Below are 24,576 nucleotides of genomic sequence, written 5' to 3' on the forward strand. Positions count from 1 at the left end.
ATGTGGTTGCTGGGAATTGAACGCTGGACCTCTGGAAGAGCAGTCAGTGCTCTTAACCACTGAGCCATCTCTCCAGCCCTTTAACCCTTTTCTTAAGTGAGTTTTTTCACAATGAACAGTGTCCAGTTAAGTTAGGTTTAGTATATTCTCATCTAAGCAGCTCTCAGCACACATGTGTTTTATCTTGCAGTGCTGGGACTCAAGCCCAGGATCTGTGTATGATTTCAGCCACTGCATCACCAACCTGTGCTTGTTTTTAGAATGGTTACAGTTAACTTTCTGAGACAGGCTTGTTTCCTAGAGTCTGGTTTCAAACTGGGGGTGATCTTTCTGAATGAGTCTCCTTTAAAGCTGGGAGTAAAGGTTTAGGCCGGTTTTAGAGGTCTTACCTCACCCTGTAAGAACATCATTCTTTTTGGTTTTTAGACAGGTCTCGTGTAACCCGGGCTAGCTCAGACTCGCTCTGGAGCTTAGCATGACTGTTCTATTGATCACCTTGCCTCCACCTCCCCAGTGCTGTGCTCCTACCAAGCCTAGTTAGTGTGCTGGAGGCTGAACCCTAGGGCTTTGTGAGCCCTAGGCTAGTGCACTACCAACTGCCCTATATCTCTTGCCCAAACATACTCCATATTAACTGTCCCTTTCAGAAGAACTTTGTGGCTGTATAGATTACTTGTTCTGTATGTTTCAGATAGATGGGATAATAACCTAGTACATAGGATTTTTGTGGCTAGCTTTTTTCCTACAGAATAATGGAAAAGGTCACTCCTTTTGCCAGTCAGTGGTGGCAGTATGTGCCTTTAATCCCAGCAGAGGCAGCGAGTTAAAGAGGCGGATATCTTGCTTTCTAATGCCAGCCTGCTCTACAGAGGGAATTCCTGGACAGTCAGTTCTTGCTACACAAAGAAACCAGATCTTGATAAACCAAAAAAGGGTTCACCCTTTTTATTGCCTAAGTAAGTGTAACCTTGTCTATGCCAGACATGAGTTGTCATGCATTTACATTGTTGTTCTTTGTTTTTTGAGTGTTACTAATATGATACGGTAAGCAACCTGAGAGACAGAGACAGGTCAATTCCAGTTCCAGGCCAGCCAGAGTTAACATGAGATCCTGACTCACAAACCACCTAAGAAGAGTTTGTTTTTCCAGCACGTGTCCTTCTGCTAGGTGTTACTGGAAAGCGCTTGGCTGTCTAGCATTGCACAAAACTTTGGGCCCAGTTTGCAGCACAGTGAACAAACAAACCATGCTCAAAAAAAAAAAAAAAAAAGGCCTAGCGAGATAGCTCTGGTTAGAGACGACCCCACACAGGCCAGCTTCCACATAAGAATCAGGGAGCATCTGTGTCCCCCACAAGATAGTAGATTAAGTTGAAAAACCTTAATAACAAAAAACCTTAAGTATTTGTACAAGGATTTATTGGGGGGCAGGGGTGAGGTTAGCGAAGACTTTAGAACACATACAGAGTTCCAGGCTAATCTGGACTACATTATTAAATATGCCACTGGAGAGATGGCTCAGTACTTAAGAGCACTTGCTGTTCCTGACGGGTGACTTGGGTTTGTTTCTCTCAGTACATATATGGCAGTTCACAATCATAACTAATTCCAGGAGGGATCCAACGCCTAGCCCTCCCTCTTAGTATCAGGCATGAAGGTAGTATGCAGGCATAAACAGATAAAACAGCTATACATAAAAATAAATTTTTAAAAAATAGGTTATGATTGGAGAAAATTTTGTGATTAGTACTGAAAGAGTACATTTGTCTTCCTACATCGTTATATATTAAAGAGCACGAGGAGCTGCTCTGCTGTGACACTACTTGTTAGTTGTTAGCTCAGACGTCCGACCTCAGCTCAGACCAGACCACTCCAGACCACACAGTTCCAAGGGGGGTTTTATTCAGGAGATAGGGCAAAGGTGGGGGGAAGAAGATGGAAGAAGAGAGAAGAGAGAGGAGGAAGAGTAGAGGCCGGCCATGACCTCGTGGAGAGAGGAAGAGAAGGGGGAGGGGACAGAGAAGCTAGAGGCAAGAGGCTAAGAGATTAAGAGAGTAAGAGGGAGAGGAGGGGGCAAGCAGCCCCTTTTATAGTGGACCAGGCCTACCTGGCTGTTGCCAGGTAACTGTGGAGTTTAGATAGAATACTAATACTACTGAGAAGCGGGAGTCTTATGTTCTGTTGCTGTGACAATAACACCATGAGCCATTTAGCTGGGGCTGGCTTACAGTTGTAGGGGTTAGTCTATTATGCTGGAGCAGCCAGACAGGAGGGCATGGTACTGGTGCAGTTGCTGAGAGCTTTATATTCTCTGCCAGCAGAGAGCAAGACTCACTGCATAGGTTTTTTGCTGCATGGGCTCTCGGGGCTCCAACAAGGCCACATCTAATCCTTCCCTGACAGCTCACCTGGGGACAAAGCATGCAAATACATGAGCCTGTGAGGGGCCAATCTCAGTCAAACCACCATGGGCTAAATGGTTTCAGAAATATAAGCTGCTAAGATACTCAGGAAAGGGAGGGGGGGTGTTGCTGCTGAGCAGAAAGCCTGTGGGGCATCACAAGTGAGATGCTGTTTAACTGGGTGCCTGCTGCTGTGCATCTCCTAGGACAGATACAGGGGTACTGAGAGTCTGACAACTCTATGGTTGTACTGCTCTGAATGTTCTGGTCTTGTCTGGTAATTTGTGATACTGACTAATGGGGAACTGTGCAAAACACATTTACTTAAATGTCATAGACCCTAAAATAAAACAACTTTAAGAGACATTAGCGAACTTGCATAGACATGGAGTGCTCGGTGCTCTTCCCTGTTTCCTCTAGTGGCTGCATATCCAATGATTAAACTCTTCACTGCTGTTCACATAATGAGCTATTGTGATTATTGAGGAACTAATGAGGATATGTAAGCTTTACTAAAGGTGCTGTAACAACAGGTGTTGGCCCCTGGTGCATGATTTAAAGTAAAATCTCTTTTTCAGGAATTGTGTTCTTGGTAATGTCTGGAAGAGATGCATGGCTTTGGAAGATGATTATGAAATACAAGGAAAGGTATATGGTGCATGATTTAAAGTAAAATCTCTTTTTCAGGAATTGTGTTCTTGGTAATGTCTGGAAGAGATGCATGGCTTTGGAAGATGATTATGAAATACAAGGAAAGGTATAATCTGTTTTGTATATATTAAATATTCTGAGTGCTATAGTCTGGGGAAGACTCTCTATGTAAAGACTGAAATTCTAGAGGCTTTGGTGAAATCTTAATTACCTGCTTTGGGGATGGCATAAAAGTTTTTATTGCAATTATTGTGTACATACTTGTGGAGGTTAGAGGATGACTTGGTAGTTCTTTATCACCTTGGTCTCAGATACCAACTCAGGCGATCTTGTCTTAATGACAGGTCCTTTATCTACTCTGTATGTGGGTGTTTTGCCAGCATATATGTCTGCACCATGTGCACATGGTGCCTGGGAAGGCGGTAAGAGGGCATCAGATCCCCTGCAACTGGAGTTGGAGATAGTTCTGAAGTTGCCACGTCTGTGCTGTGAATTGGACCCCACTCCTCTCAACCGTTAAGCAGTCTACAGCAGATCCCTCAGTTTCAGAGACAGCTGTGTGTGTGCGCGCCAGGCATTTTGCTGCACTTTGCGCCTTTATTTCTGCACTGTTTCTCACAGTGGCCCTATGGGCGGAACAGTCAGCTTCACTGGAGGGTTAACCTGTTCCTCTTGAGCATCTGACTGATGTCAGATTCCTGGCTAGTTCTGTCAGCACCTTTAATGCTGTGTCCTAATGTAACTCATTCATTAGGTTTCCATTTTAAAGATTCTGTTCTTTGTTTCATAGCAAGTATCTTGGAGGTTGACTAGCAGCTAGCTTCTTTAAAGTGTCCATTTATTTCATATTTATGATTTGGATTTATACTTAGCATTTGGATTAGTATTTGAATCCAGGAAAATGAATATGTAAGAGTAGTCATGTTCAAGTAAGTGGTTCCTTTTTAAAAACAGTTTTTCTGTGTATGGATGTTAATGACTGTATGTCTGTCTGTGCACCAAATTCCTGCCTGGTACCTGAATCCAGAAGAAGGTGTCAGATCCTCTGGAACTGAAGTTTAGAGGGTTGTGAGCCGTGTGGCTGCTCAGCAGCTAGTTGTCATAGCTGCCGGGCCAGCTCTGCAGCCTAGTGGTGTGGTGCTCTCCCAACCCCTACTTCTGCTCTTCAAGACAGTCTCTACATAGTCCTGGCTGACTTGGAGCTCACTATGTAGACCTCCATGTCACAGATCTTTCTTGAAGGACTTGATTTTTTTTTTCTTGCCTATGTTTGCATATAATTCATGTATGTGGAAAGTTCCTAGGGCATTTACAGTGTTTGTAGTGAGAATGTTTTCCTTGTTTTCGTGGAGCATTTCTTAATTATGGAGGTAATTGGAAAAGCTGGTGGAACTAGACTAATAAAATTAGGTTTCCCCGTGCTGGTATTTTTTGGAGTGGGACTGTGGTCCAATCGTACATACTTAACATGACTGATGTATGTTTACTTTCCCCCAGAGCTTGATTTATATAGAGTGTGATAAGCATATCTTTACAAAGTACTTGTCCCCTCCTTGGAGCTTCTTTGTCCCTTTGTGGGCATTGCTTCTCCTCATGAGCAGGATCGACTCTCGGAGTCAGAGTGTTGATATTCCTAGAGTACTCTACCAGTTTGGGTCCTTTACAGGCATAGGACTGAGAGGATAAATGGATACACACATACAGACATGTGTATATCAAAGGCGGATTTACTAGGGGCCTTCACGGGCTATGGTTCAGCTAGCCCAACAGTGAGAGGCCAGGAAGCTGGTAGTTCAGTCCACGAATGCTGATACGGTAGAGAAGCATGGAATCTTCAAGAACTGGGTTCTGATCCCAGCAAGAGGTGGGCAAGCTGGTGGGAAGCAACAGCTTCTATGGCTCTGCCACCAGAAGGTGTGCCCTACCCACCTCCAGTGATCTAGTTAAGAACAGCTGCTTGGGCTTAGTCAGGCTGATGACCCAAGACTGGCCGTCTGGAGGCCCTTCATTACTCTTCCCTGGCCATAGAACCCACTTTACTCACAGGTAAGACTGACTTTGAAGTTGAGGCACAACATGGCCACCTTCAAAATTGATGCATGAGAGCAACACAATTGGGTTACCAAAACCACACATGAGGTTCTTCCGTTTTAAGTATGATTGCAACTGTTGGATTGCAGTCCTAGCTATTCTCAGGTGCACGGTGCCGCATCTGGGTTGCAGGTTGGCCACGCCTGCTAGGAAGATCTTAGTTGGAAACCTCTAAAAAATACTATGTCTGTATAAAGCCTCTGGAGGGGTGGGTCAGCGGTTCCGAGCACTGGCTGTTCTTCAGAAGACTTAATTGGTTCACTTCCCGGCATTGACATGGTTGCTCACAACTGCCTGTGACTCCAATCCCAGGAGATCTGAAGTCCTCTTCTTTGGGTACATGCATTAACACAGGCAAAACACTTAACATAAAATAAATAACTCTTCAGGACATATATTACACTTAAGGCCCAAAGTAAGCAGTTTATTATATGATAAAGTAGACATTTCCACATGTGGCCTGCTTGGTGATGAGAATATAGACTAAGGTGGCATGAGATGGTCTGAACAAAGCAGGTACTAGAATAATATACTGGAATAGGCTTTGTGAATTTCTTTTGACAGGTCTTACATTAGAGAATTGATACTTAGTTGTAAAACTAAATTTACATTTTAAAGGGCCAGGAAAAAAGAACAAACTTTCTAAGTCGAGCTTGAATACAAGGGCAGATGCCTTTGATTAGCTCTCTCCACTGCTGTTCACAAAGTCAGGGTTTAAATATATGGTGTAATTTTGCACTGATTTGTCTGTTTTTCTTGTAGGAATGAAATCAAAAGGATGTTTTTTGTAAGAGTAACATTTACAGATGTATTCAGTAATTTGAAGATTTCTATAAGGTAAGGGATTTGTAAACTTACTAAGTTGTTCTTTGTGTAGCGTCAGGGACTTCTAAGTTACTAGGCTGGCCTTCAGCTCTGATTCTGCCTTGGTCTGGCTTGGTTTTTTTCCCCCCAGAGTCCTGATGTATAGAAATAACTTTGAGGGGATACAGCCAGTAGGAAATGACTGGGGTCAGTGTAAACAAACCTTTGGCTGTGTAAGAGCCAGGAACTGTCTGTCCTCCCTGGTGCCATCTATGCCTGAGCATTTTCTTTACGCGTGGAAGGAACTGTGTGCCTACCAGACAACCGGACATGTATCTGTACTCTTGGCCTAACTTGCCTGGGTAAATATTACTGCAGACAGGCCACACTGTTAGTTGGATTAGGAGTCAGTGCTGGGCTGGGTATGGGTGTACAGGGCTACTTTTTCTGTGGCCTCTTAGCATTAGTTTGCTAATGGCCATGCAGGACCAAGTGAACTGGTGGTGTTTAGCAAGATGTGGAGCTGGTAGGGGGCCAGACCTGCTGATAGGGAAAAGGCAAAAAGGGGTACTTATCTCTTTCTAAATGAAGAATGTCACTTTGACATTAGAAAAGTTGGGGAAATCAGATGTACAGCCCAGCAGTTAAAGGGACAAATTGTAAAAGGGAGATGGGAACTAGCTGGTCTGCAGTTCAGTGTTCTAGCTAGCTTCTTCCGTTAACAACACTCTCCTTAAGGCACTCCTGTTTGCTGGCCTGGTTTGTCTCTTCTCACCTAAAAAATCTAAAACTACAGATATTTCTCTAAAATTAGTGAATATTTAAGGCAATGATGACTTGGGGTGGGGGGACTGGTGAGAAAACTGGAATCAGTTGGGAAGCAAGCCCTTAAGATGGATCGAACAGTTGGTTCAGAACAACCTTTATCTCTGCCAACGATGGTAGAGTAAAAGGTTCTATGCCAAATAGCCTGTAAATGTTGGAAAAACAACAAAACGACCTGTAGACCAAAGCCCAGGCTCTTGGAGATTTCTCACCCACACCCCTGTAACATGTCTTCAGTCCCTCTCCAAGGCCCTTACCCTTCCTACTCTAACAAACCTGTTCTTCACACAGGCCTGGTGACCTCAGTTGTTTCCTGGGACCCACAGTATGGGAGAAGAGACCTGACTCCTGAAAGTTGTCTTCTGACCACATATACACAATAAGTAAATAAATGTAATTAAAAAATCAAAATAGTAAAACTGAAACATTACAATGTTGCTGTTTTATTGAAATGTAAACATGATGCAAAGGATTATGGAATAAACTGGTTGCTTTGTGACAGTTTTGTTCAAAACATTACCCTGTTTAAAATGAGAAAGGGATCAACATTGTCAAAAGAATTAAACTCTGTAATTCCCTTTTGTAAAGATTTATTTATAGTGGTCATGCTGCGTGTCTGCAGTGCCCTCAGTGCAGCTGGACTTACAGGCAGCTGTGAGCTGTGTGAATTGATTGGCTGTTGGAAGCTGAACTGCTGGATGAGCAACGAGCTCTTAACTCCTGAGTGTCTCTCGCCCAGCTTCGTGTGAATATGAATTGGAAGTCTTTGTGTTGTGGAGAAAAAGCAAGAGTGAGTGCTGTGTTGGAATGTTGGGACATCCTGTCCGAGTTGCTTTCTGTGGAGGGCTAGCTCAGGGCCTCCTTTCCATTGCAGGAGCCACATTAAATGACGTAGCCACATTAAATGTTTGTAGCCTAGTACAAACAGCCAGTTTGTCCTCTCACAAGGCAATCCTACCAGTTAGCTGCTGCTCCTTTGTAGTGTAATAATAATAAACATTGTTTTCTCCTCCTCTGGCTAGGTGAGCTCTTTATTGCTTGCTACTCCAAACCACAGCATCTGTTGCCCATACCAGGGAGTGGTGAAAGCTAAAACTCCTCTGAGTTAGGACTCTCCTTCAATCAAGTGATCAGGGCAACTTTCTGGTGATACCCAAAGGCCCCCAGCAGGGACGTTGTTACCGTCACTTTTAGTAGTTGGGGACCAGTGCCCCTGGTCTTGGTAGGAGAGTTTATTATTCCTGTTAGTTGGGTCTGAAGGTCAAACTGCCTTGCACTGTCTGGTAGGGACCTGCTGTTTCCTTTGTCAGGCAGCTCAGGCTCTCTCGAGTTGGCAGCCACTGAGGAGTAGAATCTCTGCTTACCCAACAGGCTGTACCTCATCAGTCTCCAAACCTATCACTTTTCTCCCCGATGTCTGTCTTGCCCTTCTGGCCTGTATCACAGACCAATTTCATCTGAGTACTTCATGACATCTGATCCAGTAACTGGTACCCGTGGTTCTTGACCTTTAGGTGTTGACCCTTATTAGGAATCTTCAATAAGGTGAAATATTAACAGTAATAGGCTACTTGCTTGTGTTCTTCAGGTCACTGGGCTGCTATGTTTTCTTGAGAGTCTCGGCCCAGGCCGAGGATGACCTCCAACTTGTCTTTGTGTCTCTGCCTCCCACGTACTGGCATAGGTGTGTGGCACCAAGCTTTGCTCCTTTCCCTCTTTTTCTCTGTTGTGTACCAGAGTTACTTGTCATTTTCTAAAACCTGGTGAAACAAAACAACCAGTTGCTGAGGTTATGTTTATATGACTGAAGCAAAAGGTTCCTAAGGCTGTCATCTCCTTTCTGGTCACAAAGTAGGACAGTAAGTCTAAGTCTAACTAGCTTACATAATTGGAGTCCTATGCCTGCCTTAGCCAGTCATGACTGCTCCCTGTTCCCTGACAAGTCATCAACAGGAGGTAAGAACAGCTTTAAGATTTCATGTAGAGCCTTAAGGGTTAAGAGCTAATAATCTTTCAGAGGAACAAAGGATGAACTGACACCTGGCCTCTGCAAGTGCCTAGATTCAATGTCCACCTCCCACCCCCACATAATTAAAAATAAATTTAAAAAGATTTCATACTGTCTGAAGCTCCAGAAGAGACCTCAACAGCCATGATCAACCTGGGAGAACAGGCCTTGCAGAGGCACTGCAGAATGCGTGCCAGCAATGCCACAGAGAACACTAACCAGTCAAACTTGCTCTTTGCATCACAGGAATAGGCAGCAATGTGCAATAGGCGGCTCTGCCACCTCTCCTCCCCTGCAGTCTTCTATCTGAATGGTGAATTTTACTGACTCCATCCACAGCCTATGTATTTAGTTACCTCCATTCTGGCTTCAGTGAGTAAATCAGTCTGGAAATGAACTTTCTGAAAAGTTTCATTTTCACTGAACAAGGCTTGATTGATAAGTTCACTGAGATGAGCTAAAAGACTTTTGTGAATGGTTCTAGTTTTTCCTTTACAGGTACAGGCGGTCCTTTGCAAGCTCTGATATTGTACGACTCTCACTTTAACACCAGTCTTTCACAGTCAACCTAATGGAACAGGACTGTGAATCCCAGCCACTCAGGAACCTTAGGTTATCAAGTTCATGGATAACTTGGCGAAAGCCTGTCTCAATAAAAAATGAAGGTTGCAGATATATATCAGTGGTGATGCACTTACCTAGTATATTCGTTCTGTTTTCTCTTTTCATTCCACCCGGGGCTTCCAGTCTGATTATGCCACCCATGTTCAGGGTTGGGAGTGTCCTTTACTGTACCCTGGAAGTCCCTTATGTTTGTTGTGCTGGGAATCACTATCCCTGTCCCTCTACTGCTGGAGTGATACATGCTGGCTACTGCCCTAAGCTGTTACATGGGTCCTGTCCTCATACTGGGGTTGGCTACCATTTTCTCAGCTCTGTAAACTTGTTTTTTTTAAAGTGAAATATATATGGAGGACACTGAGAGGGTGAATAAAAACATTTTCACTTTCCAGTACTTCGGACTGCTGGCTTGTTAGGGATCAAACAGCCTTGTGAACGCTATGCAAAACTTCTTACTATAAAGTATACCCTCAGCATGGAAAGAGAAGGTGTCACCATGTAGTTCAGGCTGGCCTCACATAATCTTACTGCTGCTGTCTGCCTCAAATTCCAGCTTGCTTATAGTTTGTGTTCAATAAAGAAGCATTACGTTCATTTAGGAGTCTATAAGTAAGGTTTTACAGGAGAGTTAGGTGTGGTCAACAAATGTAACATGTTAGGAGACCTCAGTTCAGTCCAGGTGCTAATAGTTTATGACAAGTGATTTTCATCTGGCTTGATTTCACTGATGAGCTAATTCCATCCTAAATAAAAAGTACGAGGCAACCCATCCTTAAGGTTGGAAGCTCTAAGGAAGATAATAATATCCTTTTTAGTGTCTGGGACCAAAGGGTCCAAACCAGCCTCATCTGGTTAAAAATTACAGAAATATACTAGAGCTAGCTTAAGTTGGGATAGGGAATTTCAGCACCTAATTTCTTTTGTTGTTTATGGTTTAGTCGTTTTTAAGTGTTGAGTGCATGTATTTATGTATGTGCTCTACTTGCATGCAGATATCGTTGGAGGTCAGAAGACGGTGTAGGGTCCTTTAGAACCGGAGCCACAAATGGTTGTGCACTGTCATATGGTTTCTGGGAAATAAACCCAAGTCTTTTGCAAAAGCAGCGAGTGCTCTTAACTGTTAAGCCGATTCTTCAGTCTTTCGTGGTGTTATAGTTTGTTTTGCTTTTTGAGAAAGGCTCTCTTGCAGACTAGGGTGACCTGAACTTAGGCTAGTCTTGAACTGATCTTCCTGCCTCTATTTAAGTGTGGCATCATATGCATAGGCTATGATGCCCAACTCAGCACCCATTTCATTCTTTTGCTCTACCGACTAGCTTCTACATTTCCAGTTACTGGTTTATTTCCCTAATCGAAAATCTCAAATTCTCCAATCTGAGACACACACACACATACACACACACAAATCAGGATGCTTACTTTGTTCCAGTACTCCAGGGCGAGTGCTAATAGGTCTGAATACCATGCATAGTTACTGAAATATTAAGATGCCAACTTTATTCGATATACCTCACTCACGCAGCTAAGACTCTACAGAGTATAAGTAATAGCCTTTGGGTGTGTGCGACAAAATCACGTAAGTTCTCAAAAGGAAAACGCAGAACCAATAATTAACTCAGCCGAGCCACAAACTGAATCGGTCCTTGCAGCCCAGTTTTCGCCCGCTTTGCCAGTGTGGGTATTGTCGCCAGTAGCTGCTGACGCCTCACGGGAGTGCTACGTGGCGTCCTCGCGATCACCGCTCTTCCTTGACGGAGACGCCCAGCGCGACTTCCCCTTGATCCTCCGCCAAGCGGATGCATCCTCACATTAGGTCCCTCCTCACACAGCACAGCTGAATCCTTACCTCCAGCGGGACTAGCCTTCCTGAGTTGCTGCTCCCGGAAGTTCCGTCCCGCGGGGTGGGAGGAGCGAGCGGCTGCTCCCGGAAGTGCCAGGCGGCTGAGTGGGCGTGGCGAACTGCCGCACCCGGAAGTGGCGCCTGCAGGCGGGGCTGCGGCTGCCACGTTGGAGCGGAGCGTGGAGGTGGCCCTGGGCTGCGGAGGAGGGGCGGCGGCGGCGGATCTTGGGAGAGTCCGACGATCACCGGCTAACGCAGGACAGGTCGCTGAGGTCCGCCAGGTGTGTCCGCCGTTTGTTTCCTGCCCCTCGCCAGGTTCGGTGTCCGCTGCCGAGGCCCGAGGCCCGAGGCCCGTTCTCCGCTGACGGCGCGCCCCTGTCTCGTTTCGGCCCGGCCGGGACAACGCCTGGAGTCGCAGCAGCCGGGTGATTGCGCCCGTCATCCTCTGCCAACGTTTCCAGGCTGCCCTGCTCCGGAGTGAGCTTGAGGTTAGGAGTCTTTCAGACCCGGTGAACCAAGTGGTGCGATCCAAGGGCATGGAAGGGAAACAGACCTCGGGATTATTTCTTTGACTTCAGTTAGGTTGAGATTTTTGTTTTAAATTATGTTTGAACTGTTGCCAAATTTAAAGGTTCATAGATTCGAAAGGAAGACTACTATCATTTAACTACGATTGTATTATTTAGGGACAGCAGTCGCTAATCACAGCCTGTGCTTCAAAAATGTATGATTTTGCTGCTGCTGTATTAAATTACATTGTAAAATAATTGTCTGGACTTGTGGGTATATAAACTTTTTCTGCGAGCTCGTAGAACTAATTCTGCAGGTCTGCCTGGAAGTTGCAAGAGTTTTTTTTTTTTTTTTTTGATAGTTCCTCTATATTGTTAAACTATACAAAGCTGAAACTTGGTTCTTTGTCCACAATTGTAACTGTTTTATACATATATACAAACACACATACATACACACATATACATATATACATATGTACATATATACATATATATATAATTAGAAGCTTGCTCATGTCACAGTATCTCCTATATCCTGATTATTTAGGAGTTGGCTAAAATATACTGCTCTTTTAAGTACTTCTGTCCTTGTTTCTCTGTTAGTTACAGCAAACCAAGAAAGGTTTGCAGGGAACAAAAACTTCTGGATAATTTCTATCTAATTGTGAACATGTTACACATGGAGTTGTGGAAATGTGAGATTTGAGATGGATGAGTTTTGCATTTTCCTGATTAATTTTGTAAACAGGTTTTTTTCCTGAAACATGTAAGAGTAGAAAGACATCTGTGAACTGTAAAAAGCAGTGATTCTCAGTCTTTTGGCATTTTTATCCTCCTTTGGAAGCATTGGGCTGTCTTCCTAGGAAAACTTGTGTATACCGTATGCACATGCCTGGGTAGAATTTCCTCTGTAATTTCATGAGGTTGGAGAATCCCACATTAAAGACTTGTCAAGTGATACAGCTAAATTAATTTCTTTTTGTTTCTTCCTCTCTTCTTCCCCCTTCTTTCATTCTTTGAGATAAGGTCTCTTGTGACCCAGAGTAGTCTCAAGTTCTTTGAATAGCTAAGGATGACCTTGAATTCTGACCCTCCTCCTCTAACCTCCCAAGTGGGATCTCAGTCATCTACCACCACACCTGCAGTGTTATCTTTTTTTTGTAGATTCATCTCCTAACATTTTTATCTTGTAGATTTCTTTGATAATATGCAGTTCGGCCACCAAGGTGGATTTAATTTGGTTGAATGAGGTGAGACTGGAACAGCTGATGGTGCTGAGTAACTCTGGGAGAACAAATACTCCTGTCCTTTGTGAGTTCTTCTGCCTACATGGACTTTTACTGAAACTAGTACCAGGAGGGATTTTCACTTTTCATTTAAGAATCAAAGGTGCCAAGTCCATCACCTCTGACTTCGCACTTTCTGAGGTGTGGGCCAGCTGTTTGCAAGGTTGCTGTTTTTGACAGAATAGTACTGTCAGCTTTCATGTTGCTACATAAAACTTGCAATGTGAAAATGAGTTTAGGCCTGCAGAGGTGGCTCCTCAGTTAAGAGCACAGACTACTCTTCTTGGCACCCACATCAAGTGGCTCACAGTCACCTGCAAGTCACCTCCAGGGGGACCTGCACTCACATGCATGTGTAAACAAACCTACATAGACACAAACACATATGCATATAATTTTAAAATATTAAAGAAAATCACTAGGAGGAAGAAAGTTTCCACTTAATTCAATGTAATTATCATGGGGAGAAAGTTAAAAATAAGAGTTCTTATCTGGAGCATAGTGTTCCTCAGACGGTAGGCTTTGTTTTTGTTTTATATTGAGGGGAGAAATACACAGGACCTTGGATATTCTAGGTATGTACTGTGAGCTGCATCCCTAACTCTCGCTTTTTTTGTTTGTTTGTTTGTTTTTGAGACCTTGTCTGTGTAGCCCAGGCTGTCCCAGAACTGCTGATCTCTTACCTCTAGTCTCCAGCACTAGGATTACACATCTATATGTACTGCCTAGCCTAGCACTTAGATGCAATCTTGAAAACTTGTTGGGATAGACGGTTTAAATTGTGAACTGAGAACAAGAAGCATCCTTAATGGATGAGCCTTTTCTCCAGGCCCTTTAAATTGTGACTTGAGAATAGCTATTATTTGTATTTATTTACCATGAGCTAGACAGTGTTCTAAACACTCTAAAACCTCATTTAATTTTCACAAGATAGGATGTGGATAGCTTTGTGGGGGAGGAGCAAAACCATGAAGATGGAGTGATGTGAGTGATGGAGCTGAGACTTAGGCTGAGGTTTAAGCTAAGGGAGTCTGTTCCAGGCCTCAGTTTACCTACTGTGCTGTACATACTGACTTGCAGATGATGGATGTGAACTAGCCACTGTCTTCACAGTTCTCATTTCCTGTTTCTATTATGATTATGTGAATATAATCATATTATTACTGAAAAGCTACACAAAACTATAAAGATAGATTGTCGTTGAGAAGCATAGATAGCTTCATTCTGTCCCTCATGTTCTGAGAAAGTCATCTGCAATTAAATAAATATTTGTAAGAGAAAATCCAGTGAAACTGTATTTTCATGGCATTCTTACTTTGTAAATACATCGAGTAGGATATTCTTGTTTAATTTGATTCATAGCTGACTGCATAGGTGTAGGCCATCATTGTAACAGGGTTTTCTTTTCATGCACCGGTTACTGAAACTTTGTTATGTATAGGTTAACAGGAATTACTTTTTACTAGAGTGTTAGAGCAAAGAAATAGATATACTTAGAAGTGTTTTGAGTTCCTACTTAGCCATTTTGTGTCCCTGTGGTTATCTCTGTGTTACACATTAACTAAACATGCAGCAGGTAGGTAGCCCTTGGACCTTTGCTGTCAATAAGTATACTGTAATTCCAGTCAGCATATTTATTCATCTATTTATTTATTTGTTTAGAGATTTTAGGGCTCTGTGTACTTTACTAATGCTTTCTAAACCCAAGCCCCAGCTTTTAAAAAAATAGCGATTTGTTTTTCTTTTTGGAAATTATTCTGAAATTAACCTCTATCCATTCCTTCTTAGTATTCTTTTTTTTAAAATATCATGTAAGCAGTTAAAATTAATAAAAAGTTTTGTTTGACACTGGTGTTTTTAGCTTACCTAGGTCATTAGTGCATTTGTTTTCCCTTGAATATAAACATTAAAAGTTGAAACAAAACTGCTGTATACTGTTTCCATACCTCAAGCCACTCTACCCAAATTTGTTTTTTGTTTTTTCTTTTTTTTTTTGGTTTTTCGAGACAGGGTTTCTCTGTGTAACCTTGGCTGACCTGGAACTCACTCTGTAGACCAGGCTGGCCTCGAACTCAGAAATCCGCCTGCCTCTGCCTCCCAAGTGCTGGGATTAAAGGCTTGCGCCACCACCGCCCGGCGCCGAGGTTTTTTTTTTTTTTTTTTTTTTTTTTTTTTTTTTTTTTTGTTTCTTTTCATGTGTATATGCCCATGCTTTTACCCATTTATAGGTACCACATCCAGGAAACCCTCTGAGGCCTCAGATTCTGGAATTGAAGTTGCAGACAGTTGTGAGCTGCTGTGGGTGCTAGGAACTGAACCTGGGTTTCCTGCTAGAGCAGTGGGCACTTTGAATAAGTGAGCCATCTTGTTAGCCCCACCCTAAGCAGTTTTGAATCTCCAAGGAGTAAGACTTACTACCTGATTGAAAATTGACACAATAGTACACAAAGCAGTCTGTTAAAGGCAGACTGGAAAACCATAAATAGTGTGTGTGAACGGGATAGTTACAGAAGGATGGTACCTGTTATTAAGTGCTACAGTGTGACTGAGGAAGGTGAACAGTGAGAGCTTACTCAGAGCCACGAGAACTGGATTTCCAGAAATGCGCTGGGACTTGAGATTTTTATTCTCGATTAAGTCAGTGACTGACAGGAGGAAGAAGGCTCATAAGAAAATAGGTCCTGGGTTTTGTTGTTGTTTTGGGGTGTCCCTACAAAATTATTCATCTATATCTATATCTCCCCCCGAGAATAATCTTAAGTATCAGTCTCAGATAAAAAGTAATCTTTTTTAGACTGGCTCTCACTATCTAGCCCTGACTGGCCTGGAATTTCTTGTATAGGGTCAGACTAGCCTTAAACTTGCAGACCTGCCTCTGCTTTTAATCCATCATGTCCAGCATTTTTTTTCTTTTTTTTAATACTGAGACATGAACCTAGGGCCTTGTATAGGCTAGTCACTGGTACTCTACCAGTGAGCTGATTCCCTGTCTCGTGTGTGTGTGTGTGTGTGTGTGTGTGTGTGTGTGTGTGTGTTTGTGTGTTTGTGTCCGTGTCCATATGTGTGTGTTAGATGATGCACACCCCTGTGTGCACAGTTGGAGACCTGAGGTCAGGATTGGGTGTCTTTTTCTATTGCTCTTCATTTTCATTTTTAAAATTTACATTTAATATTCTTTTTTTTTTTTTTGGTTTTTCGAGGCAGGGTTTCTCTGTGTAGCCCTTGGCTGTCCTGGAACTCACTCTGTAGACCAGGCTGGCCTCGAACTTAGAAATCCGCCTGCCTCTGCCTCCCAAGTGCTGGGATTAAAGGCGTGCGCCACCACCGCCCGGCGTTACATTTAATATTCTTATGGTTAAATATGAGGCATTTCCCAACAGTTTTTAAAAGTTTTTTTTTCCTCTAAGATTTATTATGTATACAGTATATATGCCTGCGTGTATGCTTGCAGGCCAGAAGAGGACACCAGATCTGATTATAGATGGTTGTGAGCCACCATGTGGTTGCTAGGAATTGAACTCAGGACATCTGGAAGAGCAGCCAGTGCTCTTAACATCTGAGCCATCTTTTCTTTTCTTTTTTTTTCTTTTTTTGTTTTTTGTTTTTTTTTTTGGTTTTTTTTTTTTGGTTTTTTCCAGACAGGGTTTCTCTGTGTAGCCCTGGCTGTCCTGGAACTCACTTTGTAGACCAGGCTGGCCTCGAACTCAGAAATCTGCGTTCCTCTGCCTCCCAAGTGCTGGGATTAAAGGCGTGCGCCACCACTGCCCAGCTCATCTTTCCATTTTTTAAGGCAGGAAACCTTATTAAACCTGGAACTTGTCTGGGCTGGCTGTCCAATGAGCCACCCAGGTCCAACTATCTCATGCCAAATGCTAGAATTAGAAGAACACTGCCTATTTTTACTTTCTGTTCTGAGACAGGGTCTCAGTAAGTTGCCCAGGCTGGATACACGACTCAGATCTGCCTGCCTGCCTGCCTGCCTGCCTGCCTGCCTGCCTTCTTTCCTTCCTTCCTTCCTTCCTTAAAAATTAGAATTGCAGCACAAGTACATCAAACGACTAATCTATGTGCAGGGCATTTTATTTAGTTCTTTATCATATACACCATCCTGTTTAAATGTCATACTATCCCATGAGGTAGTCACTTTTTACAAGTGTAGAAACAGGGCCCAGAATAGCTAAGCAACATCTAACATCGTATTTAATAGTAGCAGAGCCAGGTTTCAAAACCAGGGGGACAGGGCGTTGAGCACAGTTTACCCATGAAATACAAGTGTGTGCTCCTGCCTTACCTAGCTAGCATGCCTTTGCTGTGTTTTCTCCCAGTTTTTTGTTTTGTTTGGTTCTGGGTCTCACTATGTAGCTCTGGCTGCCCTGGAACTCACTATATAGACCAGGCTGTTTTTCCAGGTTTTTAAGACAGGGCCTCTTGTCGATAGGCCGGCCTGGGACTTTGATCGACCTGTAGGCGTGTGTAGCATTGTGTACTCAGCTTGCCGAGAGCACTTTCTAAAACGGGTTTCTTTATCGCTTTCTTTGAGACAGGGTCTCATGTAGCTGAGCCGGCCTCACACTTGCTCTGTAGTGGAAGATGACCTTGAACTCCTCATCCTCTTGTGTCCACTGTGTAGCACTGACCTGACAGGAGTGCACCATAGTGCCTAACTTTTAAAATAAGCTTCTTGTCTCTTAGTTTCAGGCTGCTTGACTGTAGGTGCGTCACCGTGAAGTTGTCTCATTGAAATAATAGCATTTTTGTTTCTAAGTTATTTTTAAATTAAAGTGATTACTTTCTCTGTGAGTACGTGTGAGTGCAGGTGTGGCCCGTGTGTAGGTGGAGTCCGAGGACAGCTTTGGAGTCAGTTCTACCCTGTATGTCACGAGGTCAAATGCAGGCTGCTGGATTTGCCACCTGAACCTTTATCCACTGAGCCGTCTTACCAGCCCTATGTTATTATCTAACTTTTTTTTTATTGTTGTTGATTTGAAACGGTTCTGTGGACCTAGTCTGGCCAGGAAGTAGCTAAAGCAGAGGATGTTCATGCACTCTTGATGGTCCCACTTCCTCTGGCATGCTAAGGTTGGCACTCTACACACACACACACACACACACACACACACACACACACACACACACGATGATAGAAAAACTGAATACCCAAACTTACAGACTGTTTAATTTTGGAGTTGAACTTCTGAATCATGCTTGGCTATTTCTTGCCAGCTTGTACAAATTATCTAACTTTCTGTACCTTAATTTTATCATTTATAAAATCTTCAAATAGAAACCATTTGAATGCATTCAACTCAAGTCTGAAGCCCTTCTATAGAGAAAAATGAAGGGAACTTGCGCCTCTGAAGGGCACCTAGGACACTGAGTGCAAGGTGTGGCCACAGAGCACTAAGAACGTTTCTACAGTGTCACAGAGGGCTTCGAATGATGTCACTGGAAGGGTTCAGCAAGGCAGGGTTGTGCTCATACATGCAGATAAGGGGAAAGTGGGCGTGAGAGTGTGTACGTTTCTGTATCTGTGATGACTTGGAGTCAGAGGACATCTTCAAAGCTGACAAATGCATCAGTAGAAATGGAAGCATTTACAGAAGTAAATACTGAGATATAATGCTATTGACTGAACCAGGATCACAAGAGCAGCAGTAAGATTATGTGAGCCCAGGCTGGAGAGATGGCTCAGCAGTTAAGAGCATGCTGTGTTTGCAGAAGACCCAGGCTCTCAAAACCACTTCTAACCCCAATTAAAGTGGCTCTGACACTGCCCTCTGGTCCCTATGGGTACTGTGCATACATGGTACACAGACATGTGCAGGGAAAACATCCATATACATAAAAATACATTTAGAAAGATTATATGAGCTAACTTCATTTGTATAGCTAGCAGTTGATGAATGAATTGAAAACTAATGTCATTAAATAAAATTACTTAAAATTACAAAGGTAGAACCAGAAGTATATTGAAATGGAAATCAAAAAGTTCTAGAAAAAATTATAACTACACAAAAAGAATGAACACTAGCAGAATACAAGTTATAAAACCAGATAACAAAGCTGGTCACGATGGCCTGCACTTACGATCTCAGTGCTAGGGAGGTGGAGACAAGTGGACTCCTGGGCTCACCACCAGATAGCCTAGCTGTATCAGGCAATTGAGAAACACTGTCTTACAAAAGAAGGTAGATAGCTTCTCAGGGGGATCGCTGGCACGCACATATACATACACACTCGTGTGCTTGCACCTTTTATATATACTAACACATACACATGATAAATGAATAGTATTCTACAGGGTAGGCCTAACCTAAAATCTTCCTTCTTATCGCTCCTTCCTTCCCTCCCTCCCTATATACATGGAACTTACATAGCGATGTCTTCTTTGAAGAGTATAGGGATCTTGATCTCAATATGACAGTACTTGTGTTCATGCTAAAAGGTAGTAAAGCTAGATTCCTTCAAAAAGCTAAAGGATGTATTTGACATATATGCTCAGTATCTGTGTGGTAAGAAAGTGATGTTCATGAAGCTGAGGGAATACCAGGAGGAACAGTCAAAAACACACGAGCCCTTTCCTGGCAGGAGGCTGGAGAGTCTTTGCTCTGATTCAGGGTAGACAAGAAGACATGAATATGAAAAACACAAATAGTTTGAACAAGAAAGTATTGATTAACATACCACTGTGGACCCTGAAAAATAGATCATACCTTCTTTGGGACCCATGTACATTTCACAAGAAAATCATTATGTAAGTTTCATATATATAGGGAGACAGGGAGGAGAGGGCAGAATACAGATTTTAGGTTAGCGAAACTACTCTGTAGAATACTATAATGGTAGATATACCTCAGTATACACTTGCCGGAACCATGAAGTGTACACTGAGTGTGTACCCTAATATAAACTGTGGGCTGGATGACAGTCAGTATTGGCTCATGGACTGAAAGAAGTATTCTGGGTGTTAGAGGGAAGGGGAGGGCAGTTTGATAGTTGCACTTTTGGTATACTTAACAAACCTAAAACTGCTCTAAAACATAAAGCCTGATTTTTAAAACAAGATTTATTGCTATTATTATTATTACTAGTTTTATTGTTTTGTTGTTGTTTTTGTTTTTTGAGACAGGGTCTCATTATGTAGACTTGGCTGGCTTGGAGCTCACCATATAGGCCAAGCTGGCCTCAGACTCACAGAGATCCACCTGGACTCTGTCTCTTGGGAACTGGAATTAAAAGCATGTACCACCACTCCCAGTCATTTACTATTCTTTAGTTATAGGTATGTGTATATGTTTGAGTGCATATGTATCATATGCCGTGGAGGTCAAAAGAATGAGTTGGAGCCCCTGGACCTAGACTTAGAGGTGGTTGTAAGCCACCATATAGGTGCTGGGAACTGAACCTGAATCCTCTACATGAGAAGCTCTTAACCACCAAGCCATCTCTTTAGCCCCATAAAGACTATTTTTGAAAAATCGAAATTATATACACGCAGTTTAGATTTGGTCTAAAGTCACTGAATTTATTTATTTCTTTGAGGTGGGGTCTCACTCTGTTACACAGGCTGTCCTGGAACTCACCGTGTGCCCATTGACCTCATTGATTCTCCTTCGAAGAGCTGGCTGAGTGCTGGGATTATAGGCGTACCCACACATCTGACTGAGAATGGCTTTAAGATGGGTTTCATCATTGGGTCATCCTTCCTAGGAAGGAAGATTATCTTGTTTATCATGTTGCTTCCTTACTTCTGACAAGCTTCTGTCAGTTTGAGGAGTGCATGTATAACTTTGGTTAATTGTTTTTATTCTTGTGGGGTGTCTTTCTTATAGACTGATTTTTTTTTTTTTTAGCTAAGTGACTGTAAGTTGAGCATATTTAATTGAAACATCTGAAAAGTTCCATATTTTGAAGCATGTTAGATTTTGTATGTCTGCACCCTGGTAAGGTCTGGAAAATATTCCACTATTAGAGACACTCTGAAATCTGAAGCATTTCGGGTCCCAGCCATTTCAGATTTCGGGTACTCAACTGTATGATCTGTAAAGAATTAGAATAATAGAAGATTTGTTTCAAAATAGTTCCTCAGTTTATTTCTAATATTGGACATTTCAACAAATGACACAGTTGTATTATTGGTATTTGGGCATTATTAATACTGTAGTGGTTTGTGTGTTTCTATGTATTTTTTAATATTCTGGGTTATATGCTTAGTATATTTCTCTGTAAAATGTTCATTTGGCAGAATGAAGTTAAAGGAGGTAGATCGTACAGCTATGCAGGCATGGAGCCCTGCCCAGAACCATCCCATTTACCTAGCCACAGGTAAGCTCAGGAGAGGAGACTGTGTGAGTATCCTAACTGCGACTGTCATGTTCATACTTGAATTGAAACTTTAGTTCCAGCTTCATCTTCTGAAAGGTTTGTCACTCTCCAGCAAGATCTCTCCCTCTCCCTTTCACTTAATTTGATGACGGGGCCCCTGGACTGCTCAGATTTGGTCATTGGTACATAGCATCTTTCCCAGTATGCAGGAAGTATGTTTGTCTTTAGCCCACAGGTTGTTGGAACAACAAATGACAAAGTTTCAATGAATGGTGAGCAAACTTGACAGAAGCATTTTTTTAATAGAGAGCTGTTTTTTTAAAAATTATTTTATTTACCTTACATCCCGCCTGCAGTTTCCCCTCCCCCCTCTCCACCCAGTCCTTCCCTAAACCCTCAGTCTACTGCAGTTTCAAGAGAGCTGCTTTGTATAGGACTTAAAGCAGATGCAGTACATCATGGGACTGTTACCCCAGATAGCTTCTAAACTATCTGCCGTCTTCACACAGTTGTCTGTAACTCAGCCCCGTGCAGATCTTAATGTTGCAGTCGTTTAATCATGCTCAGGGTTGTGTGTGCTGAGGTCTCGTCGCGAATGAATTCGTGACATCAGGACAGCATGCTTTTAGTTTCTCTTTGGTGCCACTCTTGAGTCTTTGCTTTGCCTTTGTAGTTACCGGCCTTATGTTTTCTGTAGGAACATCTGCTCAGCAGTTGGACGCAACCTTTAGTACCAATGCTTCCCTGGAGATATTCGAGCTGGACCTTTCAGACCCATCCTTGGATATGAAGTCTTGTGCTACTTTCTCTTCTTCTCACAGGTATGAGATTCTGCCTTAGGTTTGCATTGTTATTTAACTAATTGTTTTTATTTTATTCTATTCTGAGGCACAGAATCCTGTAGCCCAGGCTGGCCTGGAACTCACTAATAGGAATAGCCTTGGACTAATGCTCTTCCTGCCTCTGTCATGAGTGCTGGGATTGTGGACAAGTGCCACCACTCCTAGTTTGTGCAGTGCTTGTGACTGAACCCAGGCCTTTGTGCATGCTAGGCAAGCACTCTACCAAGTGAGCCACACCCCAGCCCTGTTGTCTACTTTTGTCTGTAATTATGATCATTTGAAACTTTAAGAAATAATGCCAGTGACATGAAAAAAATTGTAAAACATTGTGCAGTTGCATTTTTGTGCAAGTAAAGTATATTCTTAAAATTAATTATGAATAAAGAAAAGAATACACATACACATTTTTTTTTCTCTAAAGCCAGGATTTCTGTGTATTCCTGGCTGTCCTGGACCCAGCTTTATAGACCAGGATAGCTGGAACTCACAAAGATCCATTTTCCTCTGTCTTGTGAATGCTGGAATTAAAGGTGAACGACCATGCTTGACTGTCATGCCTGATTGTTTACTTATCTTGTGGGAAGTTTCTGTGGAGAGGGGCATGTGCACCAGAGTGGACAGCTTGTAGGAGCTGCTTCTCAACTTCTGTGTTAGTCCTAGGATCAAACCAAAGCTGTCAGGATTGGCAGCAAGTGCCTTTGCTTTCTGAGCCATCTTGCTGGCCCACTTACACTCTATTATGATGCAGAGAAAGAACGCTTCATTTAAGAATGAAAGAAACTTGGTATGTTTTTAGTAGATTTTAAAGAAACAGCGTATACTAGCTGAGAGATGAGTCTTGGGGATCTGAGTCCCCCCATGCTTTAGAGAGCTTCTGCCTGTTACAAGATCCCAAGATGCACTTGTCTGGAAGGTTTTCCAACCACTGTCATGTACTTCCATGCCTCTTCTAACTTTATCTCCACCAGAGACTGGATCATTATCCTCTACCAGAAGAAAATTTCTAATTAGTTTTGACACCGTTTCTTTACTTTGAAAATTTCCAATGACTTCCTTAACACTTTTATTGTTTCAAGGATACAGATTAGTGGACACTCCTATAGCAAATAGAATGGCTTATTTTCTCAGAAAGCAGTTGATAAGCTCTGTTTTGCAAATATTTGCAAATAATTAAATATTAAGTTGCACAGTTTCTAAATGATAAAGTCATTACTAAGCTGATGTCTTTGACCATGTAAGTGACTTTCTATACTGTGTTACTCTGTAGACGTTAAAGATCAGAAAATCAAATATAAATGTATAAGTAAACAGGAAAATTCTGTTTTACTGATTATACAGTCAGCAAGAGTCAAAGAGAAGCTAATTTCTATTAGAGACATAGACAACAAATATAATTAATTATTTGTAATTATTTATAATTACATTATATATATATATAATTGTATTATAACAAATATAATTAAGTATTTTTGGACACTTGCTTGACTTGAAAATGACTTACATATTTTCTCTTTAAGGTACCACAAGTTGATATGGGGACCTCATAAGATGGATTCCAAAGGAGACGTTTCTGGAGTTCTGATTGCAGGTGGAGAAAATGGAAACATTATTCTTTATGATCCTTCTAAAATTATAGCTGGAGACAAGGAAGTTGTGATTGCCCAAAAGGACAAGCATACTGGGCCAGTGAGAGCCTTGGATGTAAACATCTTCCAGGTGTGACTTTGTTTGGCATTCCTTGATAGTTCTTAAAATATGTCTTCATCATTTGAAATAACTTGACGAGTATACTGGGATTCAGAATTGGGAATGAAAGGTAAAAACTTAAACCTGTAAAGTTCAGAGTTGTGATTAGGAGCCGACAGTGTACATAGTCCTTCAGCTGCCCAGCTAGTCTAGCCTACTTGGTGAGTTCCATGCCAGAGAGAGATCCTCTCTCAAAGGGGGTGGACAGTGTTTCTGAGGGTGACATTTGAGGTTGTCCTCTGACCTCCATATGTTCCTGTGTACAGGTGCATGCACACTCACATTTCACAGGTGAGCTCACACAACCAAGCACACATGAAAAATAAAACCTGCCCCAAGCAAAGCTGAAATTAAGACACTAAAAGTGTCTTGCCATCTGTCTAGGCACCTTTAGATGTTAGGAGCCCCATAGTTTGGAAGCTCTAAGACTTTGTTAGGCCGGCTCCTAGCACCAGTTGATAGAAACGTAGTGAGGGGGAACAGTAGCAGATGAGGCCAGTTTTGGGGTCGCTTTAACCCAGTAGGTTTGAGTAGAAACCACTCAGCAATACTGCTCCCTGCAACAGAACTGTATGCCCATGAGCTGGAAGTATGGGAAAACAGACGGCAGGCTTTGCTAGCTG

General features: G+C 42.4%; 1 protein-coding gene and 1 long non-coding RNA gene across 35 annotated transcripts in view; one reads left to right on the top strand and one right to left on the bottom strand.

Annotated features, from left to right (window-relative positions):
* Positions 1 to 7,200: 7,200 nt before the first annotated feature.
* On the bottom strand, positions 7,201 to 11,340 carry LOC143439812 (uncharacterized). Of its 2 annotated transcripts, none has more exons than XR_013107852.1 (2): positions 10,822 to 11,340; positions 7,201 to 8,533 (listed from the first exon to the last, which is right to left on the bottom strand). It is a non-coding gene; the product is annotated as an uncharacterized LOC143439812 (long non-coding RNA). The 2 variants fall into 2 exon arrangements; XR_013107851.1 differs by having other exon boundaries at positions 11,249 to 11,304.
* Positions 11,341 to 11,342: 2 nt separating this feature from the next.
* Positions 11,343 to 24,576, top strand: part of Sec31a (SEC31 homolog A, COPII component) — a 50,837-nt gene continuing 37,603 nt past the window's right edge. For 12 of the 33 annotated variants that reach the window (XM_076926366.1, XM_076926367.1, XM_076926369.1 and 9 more), the window contains exons 1-4: positions 11,379 to 11,730; positions 21,286 to 21,365; positions 22,063 to 22,186; positions 23,725 to 23,923. In XM_076926366.1, the coding sequence (XP_076782481.1) occupies positions 21,287 to 21,365; positions 22,063 to 22,186; positions 23,725 to 23,923 (402 nt within the window). In that variant the 5' untranslated portion in view covers positions 11,379 to 11,730; position 21,286. Of the gene's footprint in view, positions 11,731 to 21,285; positions 21,366 to 22,062; positions 22,187 to 23,724; positions 23,924 to 24,576 lie in introns of all 33 variants that reach the window. The other 21 variants (XM_076926372.1, XM_076926376.1, XM_076926382.1 and 18 more) reach the window with 6 other exon arrangements.

Source organism: Arvicanthis niloticus, chromosome 27, assembly GCF_011762505.2.
Source record: "Arvicanthis niloticus isolate mArvNil1 chromosome 27, mArvNil1.pat.X, whole genome shotgun sequence".
Lineage (NCBI taxonomy): Eukaryota > Metazoa > Chordata > Mammalia > Rodentia > Muridae > Arvicanthis > Arvicanthis niloticus.